Raw genomic sequence first — 7,699 nt, forward strand, 5'->3', positions numbered from 1 at the left:
AAAATCAGTGACCGTCACATCTTAGCACTGACATCTTTACCGCTGCTGTCGGCCACCATGAGACCAGTTACACCCAGAAGCCCTTTAGCCTTATCTCCTCATCTCCTCACTCACTGAGGAAATGCATTTGTTAACATTTAACTAGGTCACCGTGAAAAGGGCAATTTGCCTAAAAATACACCTTAAACTAAATTATCAGCCGAATTTGTATAAAAAACCTTGGTAAAATGAAAAGTTTTCGTCATTTAAGTCAGGCATATTGGAATCAAAATAAGAAATGATATACCACCCATTACAAAGCTAGGTCAAAAGGGTTATCAAAGTGCCAATTTAAACAAAAATCGCCATAAATTTAACAGACTCATGAATCATGTGTTGACATTCTTGAAAATTACTTTTATTTGTTTGTTCATTTGAAATCGTTACAAACCCGTCAATGTGGTGCATTTTGATGTAAGATCAAACATTTAAGAAATGTGTAAGGAATAGCACATACAATAAGTTAAAACATGTCACAAAAAGACCAGTGGGTACATAGCAAGAATGTTTTATCTACACAAAACATCCTAAAACAGAGTAGGCCTACTGAGAGATCATTGTTTATTTTTTCCCCCCCTTTACATTTGATGCAGACGAGACAGAGAGCTCGTCTTAAAGAGCCTCTTTAATCTGAGTGCGGCACCATTGCCTCTCGAAGTCATTCAAGCGTTTAAATCCACGTGCACAGTGCATGCCTGAGACCGACTTCAATAGGCCTACTATGGTGTGGCGCGCGTGTGGTAGGTAGGCTGTATACCCCATCTTTATAAATAACCGTTTGACATAACACAACTTCACCTGAACACAATAACGAGTGCGTAAAGACGCACTCAGTGAAAACGTAAATACGACGATTGTTTGGCTCTCAGTAATTAGGGCCTATAATCTAAAGATCATTACAATAGTATTCATCATCAGTAGTTGATAAAATCCTTTTGAATTAACAAGATAAATTACCCCAAACCCAAGTTATGTTCCCCATTTGTCCATCAGTGTTGTCCTGTCTTTTCATTTCAAGACGAAGTCACACACCAACATTCCATTTTCTCACATTTCGGGCCTGATTGGCTCGTTCGTTTTGATCTAAATAGCGGGATGAGGGACTTGGTCGTAGGGGTGGAGATTTTTTTGAGAAGTCACTAAGTAAAACTCATGGACACTGTGTGCTCAAGCGCTTTGCGCCGCAGTGACGCGATGCTTGTCCCTCTCCACATGTCACTGTCCGGGGAGCTACACAGTTGTGGGGAGCCCGATACGTTCGTGGGACCGGAGAGAGAGGCCGACATTCCTGGGAAATGCGACTGGTAGAGATGGGACTGCAGGCCGGAGCCGTTGGAGGACAGGCCGTTGGAGAGACCCATGGAGTTTGGTGGTGGGCCCGGACCCAGGCTGCACTGTGACAGGGACTGTGGCATGCCCGGCTGACGGCCCAGGGCCGGAGGCAGCTGCAGCTGTGATACACCCGGCATCCCCGTGGCCCAGCGAGAGTCGTTGGCGTGGAAGGAACACAGGCTGTTCTCCATGGCGGCCGCCGCAGAGAACTGAGGCAGGCCCGGGGTGGGGAGAAGTGTCCCCGGTGACCGGAAAACATTGGTGGTCTTCTTCCTTTTCTTCCACTTAGCGCGTCTGTTCTGGAACCAAACCTGCAAACGGAGAGACAGAGAAGTGAGCCATCGGTAGGAAACAGTGAGGGACAAATATCTTTAACAGTATGTGCTCGAATGTCAGCAGCATACCACTGGTGGTTCTGAACAATTGGATATCTACAATTACCATTATATTTTAAGTACAATCACACCGTATTCTAACAAACATTAGAGCGCCAATACGGTCTATGGAATTGGATACAAAACACGAAGGGATGCACACATTCAATTTGTTCCGAAGAGGAATAATTTCATCAGATATATTGTTTTTACTCAAAAAATATTCTATTGCAGAGGATCCTGTCATTTAACCTGTGTGACCACTGTTGAATATCGATGGGGGCTAGAATTAGAGTTAACCATCTTAAACTTGCCATAAAAATGTAGTCTACCACCAGCCTGAAAGTGAGGAAGTATGAAGAAACATTGTCTAAAGCATGTTTAATTCCTGTAATTCCTGATTCTGAAACGCATTACTTTAGCCTTTATGACATCTAAAATATTGATGTATGATTTTTAATAACGTGAGTCAAATAAAAAAAAAGCCCATTGGCATTTCGAGGCAAATTATATAGCACTTGTAAATATAGAAAGTCATCGCTTTTATTTCGGGCAGTTTCGCAGCAGTGGGCAAGGAAAAAAAAACATGTCCTTCCAACATGTTGTTTTATTTTGGCGCAGATTAATTGAAAATTGGCTTATTTGCTTGGCTTAAAAAAACGTGTTATAGTGTACACACTACTTTAAATGTAACCCACCCGTCGACACACGCTTGAGAATCATAAACAAACTTGCCCACATTCACACTGCTAAAGGGCACGCGCGTCCGTCCCTGTTGCTCTTTCTAAAGATTTCATCATCTTCGGGCGTGATTAATGCGCGCGCGAGGCCGTGAGCCAATGCCTCCGTATTAAAAGTGAAACCTCGCTCTCATTCCGCTCAGCCATCCATGAAACGTCGCCCAAACCCATTACACTCGAGGGGAAAGAAAAAGGCAATTTCTCATTCCATTAAAAAAAGTACGATATATTCGTGAGTCCTATTAAGACGTCGCTGATGGAGCATTTTAGAAATAGAGAGGCAGTGGAGGCACGCACGCGGTCAAACACGCCCACTGAAAGCTGCACCTGCACGGCCTGCACTGCTGTTTACAAACTGCACTGAGCGGTTAGCTGCTGCACGAGATAGAATAAAGGATTGATTATTAAGGTGACTAATGATGAAACCGCTTTTATTGCTTTCACTGGGATCATTTACATGAATTTCACATCACTGCTTAATAACCCGTTCACTGTTATAAATAAGACTGAAATTAGTGGATTATGTGTTTGGTTTATTAAAGTCTGGTATGTTCCAACACACATGTTAAAAAATCCACGTTTGAATTGTTTCACATCATTTTTGTTTAAAAACGAAAACGATTGAAGTATTCAGTATTTTCTTTTGGTAGAGATTAAAGTGATCAAAACATTATCATCCTAATAATTGGGTTAAATTGGGTGCCAGTTTGTAAACACATTTTACAAATGCACTGTGCATTATTTCAACTAGTGTTACACCATTTTAATTTGTTTTGTTCAAACAAAACTCAAAAGAAAATAATTATGTGGGACGCACTCTAAATCTAAAACAACTGGAGAAACAAATGGGGGACAGAAGGAATCTTTATAACCATTAGTACATTATTACAATAGAAATTCACTACGTGCTACGTTTTTAATGTTTACTGAATAACGTTTATGGCACCTCAATATTTAGACGTATTGTGAGTCTTTATTTCCTGCTCGCTCTTCATAGGCGAGACTTGCTTCAGCACCTTGGACAGAGCACATTGCACTGCTCCTTAAAACTCATTTTGGTTACCATCAATAAATGTTATAGAAGAAATGACTGTCGTTGTGATGTTTTCGTATACACCATTGAAATAACTACTTTTGTGTAAATACACATTTTTTTCATGCGAGGTTTCTTGTTTAAAATACGGATCTGTTTCTGCCTGTACAAATAAGACATTAAGTTACTCTTGCAATTTGAACTTAGCGTTTCTTGTGCAAGCGTTGCAAAACACTTAACGGTCAAATATTTTATATACCTGGTCACATGTACCAACTTTAACTCAAAGAGAAAAAAATACTTCTGTTTCCGAAACTGAATGTATTTTGCTCAATCCCCTCCAATTGGATTTAAGCGAATATATTTTAACATCTGAAAATGTTGAAAACCCACAAGATCCAACCAGCAGCCACACCCTGCAGATGTTTCATCCAGTAATATGATGGTCACAGAACGTGAGTTTACCTGAACTCTGGACTCGGTGAGGCCGATCCTCAGCGCCAGCTCCTCCCTCATGAAGATATCAGGATAGTGGGTTTTGGCGAAGCTGCGCTCCAGCTCGTTGAGCTGCGCCGGAGTGAAGCGCGTCCTGTGCCGCTTTTGTTTCTGCTGGCTAGAAGTCTGACCGGAGCTCTGCTGCGGCTGCTGCTGCTGCTGCTTCTCCGTCTCTTTCCCGTTCACCGGCATGCCACCAGAGTTCGATCCCACAGAGGAGATGTCTTCTCCTGGCAGCATAGTGCTGCCCTCCACAGAGTCTGAAACAGGGGCCATGTCTCCCGGATGCCCCTGGTCCTGCACCCCTCCACCTAGTCTGCACTTGAGAGCTTCTCTGTGTCCGAGTAACTCTGCAGCATCCTTCATCCCTAAGAGGATGAGGAGTAAAGTGAATACATTGAGAGTCTAAAGACACAGTATCTTTACATGCAGCTTTGTTTCCTCATGACAAACAGATCCATTAAAATAAAACGAATAAAGTCAATGCAGCTTGAGACGTAAATCTTTGCTGTCAAATCATTCCAGATAAATTAAGAATATCAAAGAATAGCTGCTAGAGACAATAAATCATTTAGCTATAAATCGAATTAAGCACACAGACTTTCACTGCACAATATGAAAAAAGAAGTTGAAGTCTTACACTGGAGTTTAGGGCCGGAGTTTAGTGATGATAACTCACCGAGCCGAGCATCCAGGAGGTCGGCGTGGGAGAGCATGGCGTACCGCTCCAGGGCGAATCTCGCTCCAAAAAAATCCCACAACTTTGGGGCAATTTAAAAAGTATATATCGTCTAAATGAACGAAAATTCGGTTTGTGGTTAAAAAAGGAGGTCCCTTGCATTATAATGTCCTTTAGAGCGACGGGGAGGCGCTTATTAGTTGAAAGAACCCGTGAGCTTCCTCAAATAAGAGCCAATCAGAAGGGGAGCCTGGAAATGTCAGCGACGTGACTCCCCCTCTTTTTTCTAACTCTTTTACGAACACACTCAAAGCATGCGCGCGCAGACCCAAACACTACAATTCAATTCAATCCTGTGCCATTCCGTCCTCTGATTTATTATCTTTTCATTCCTACATTATTCCACGTTAAACATCTTAATGTGTTTGTTTAAACTCATATATATATGTGTGTATGTGTGTGTGTGTGTGTGTGTGTGTGTGTGTGTGTGTGTGTGTGCGTGTATTGTATTGCAGGTAAGCTCGTTCACATGATTGTTTTGCTTTTTTCAAGGAGATATAGGTGTTTACAAATATTTCAGCCAGAAAATGTATTTCCATTAAGTAATCAAGCATATACAAATCTCAATTTTCAAACCACTGGTCTGTGTCAATGACCATGTTTACAAAGATTACACAGAAAAGGAAGATTCATTTCCCAAATTAACAAAAAAAAATCCATTAAATTAAGACGAACTTCAAGATAATCACCTTAAATTGCATCTCTATTGGAAATGAAGCAGACTGAGTGAAGTTAGCTCGCATCAAAGTCTGGATTTAAGTCATAAAAGAAAACAAATGTTGTATATGAGGAGCCTTTTAAGATCAGGCCTCCTTCCAGGACCCCTGAGTCCATCTTCCCTCCCGTCCTTGGATCACAAACAAAACTAATATCGCTCCCATTCCCCCCTGGCAGGTGATTTGTGGAGACAAATGGAGGAAATAAATAAATAAACGAGTACAGATGGATTTAAGCTCTGTTAGCGATCGGCCGCTTTAACTCCCATCGACTTTTCATCAAGGCGCGTGCAATTAAAGGTATTTAGGCCTGTTTGGCTCCCACAGAATCAGATGTGGTGGACCCTAAACGATTGTGCCCCTCTAGCAGAGGTCCATAAGTAGGTCTATTATACAATTAACAGGACAGCCATTGATCTACTCCTCCAGACAGTGCTGGTTAGAGCAGGCTTTTGGCAGATGTCAGGGTGAGTCCGTTGAATAGACCACCGCCTGGGACTAAATGGGTTTCTCTGCAGCCGCACAAAGAAGGCGTCCGAGCGAGGACTCCTCTCTCCTCCTCCTTCTGCAGCCCATCTTTTATGCTCCTCTACCGGGACATAGGGAAGTAAAGCCTACATGTGGCACAGCTTGAAAACCCAAGGAAATGGACCGGAGCATGGTCCACTGAGAGGAGGGAAGCTGGGAGAAGGCAGCGAAAGGTTCAGGCGAAGAAATCAGCAGCAGCAGTGTGGACTTGTATGGTTCAGAAGTGAAAAGTAAGAGGGAGGAGAGGGGGAGTCTGTGTTGGGAGATGTAAGGCCAAGTCTGCTTTTGTGAAGAGTTTTTAGCCTGAAGAGATAACAAGGTCTGTATGTGCCAGACATTGTTGGATGTCCAGTATTACAAGAACGGGTACAATTACTTCATTTTGATATATCCAGCAAGGATTACATTTTGCTTAAATATAAATCGTAATTGTTCCAAATTAACTATATATGGATATTTATTACACTTGTTTTAGACAAAATTAATCATCTGAAATTAACAAATTAAGTTTGGATAGTTTTAAATGACTTTAATTCCATTCCAAGTTTATTTTAAACCCATTCAGCTAGCCATATGGGGCTGATTATAATTGGCCGTATTTATGCTTTTTTTTTTTTAACAAAATAAAAGAGCATGTATAGTACCGTGCAACTTCTTTTGGATTAATTTTGAATCATTATTGACGTTTTTGTTACGAAACATCAATTAGCCTATGCGTCATATAAATATTGTGATAACTTTGTATTCAATCTGGGTTTTTTTTCTGTATACACTTACATTTGTTTTTGTATCTACATTTACATGTATACATAATTTCTTTTGGAATTTTTTTTCTCTAAAAGAAGAAGTATTTCTGTAGAAAATGTATTACTCTACGTGTTGATTTACAACAACATCATAATCAATAAATTTGTTGGGAAAGGTTTCATTATTAGTCGCTCTGACTTGAAAGGACAAACAAAGGCTAAATCAAAATTAGATTTGTACATTTGGAGTTTTTACATGAGATAAAGCAGATTTTCAACTCTGAAGGCTGCAGTTGTCAATAACAGCCCGGTTCTCCACAGCCCTCATGATCAATATATTGTGTTGTGTTACGTACAAACAGCCTGATAGCAGATCTCCCCTCAGCTGTCCGCTCCTCCTGCTCTAACTTATCTCTGTAATAAGAGGAACCCACATGAAATGAGTCTATGTCTCACTCAGCCTCCCTAACTGGACCGCATCAATCTTCCCGCAGTGAAAACACACTCACACACAATCCTCGCGGGTTAATGCGGCGCATCTGAGTGCGGAACGGCTGTTTACACGCGAGGAGACACTTTTAATGGAAGCGCACCAAAAACAAATGCAATTTTGTAGAGCAATTTCAGAGATCAAGAATTCCGTGTCCGCCCTCTCCGCGCTTTTTTAGCAATCAAAGTGCGTTAAATCCATTGCTCATATGTGTGCCTTTGCAGAACAGGTTAAAATAACACAAAAGACAAGCGGCACGTGCAGGAATAAGATCTCTTACAATACAAACACATGGTAACAGTGAGTAGCAGGAGAATTGTCTCGTTCCTATGTTCCAGGCCTACTGCAGCGCCTAGTAGGCATCTGCATCTCTCAGTTAGAACTCTTACAAGGAAATCGATTTTCCAATGTGCACAAACGGCTCTCTGAAAGAATCGCGTGTGATTTTGGGCAGCTGTTTTGATGAC

General features: G+C 41.5%; 1 protein-coding gene across 2 annotated transcripts; it reads right to left on the minus strand.

Moving 5' to 3' along the window:
• Window positions 1-386: 386 nt before the first annotated feature.
• Window positions 387-4,865, minus strand: LOC306834205 (homeobox protein orthopedia B-like). Of its 2 annotated transcripts, none has more exons than XM_079360039.1 (3): window positions 4,693-4,865; window positions 3,984-4,381; window positions 387-1,682 (listed from the first exon to the last, which is right to left on the minus strand). In XM_079360039.1, the coding sequence occupies exons 1-3, from the start codon at window positions 4,727-4,729 to the stop codon at window positions 1,179-1,181; spliced, it is 939 nt and encodes a 312-aa protein (XP_079216165.1). In that variant the 5' UTR covers window positions 4,730-4,865; the 3' UTR covers window positions 387-1,178. The 2 variants fall into 2 exon arrangements, with proteins under 2 accessions (XP_079216165.1, XP_079216164.1); XM_079360038.1 differs by having other exon boundaries at window positions 4,654-4,864.
• Between the last annotated feature and the right edge of the window lie 2,834 nt (window positions 4,866-7,699).

The sequence above is a fragment of the Symphodus melops genome, assembly GCF_947650265.1.
Source record: "Symphodus melops genome assembly, chromosome: 1".
Lineage (NCBI taxonomy): Eukaryota > Metazoa > Chordata > Actinopteri > Labriformes > Labridae > Symphodus > Symphodus melops.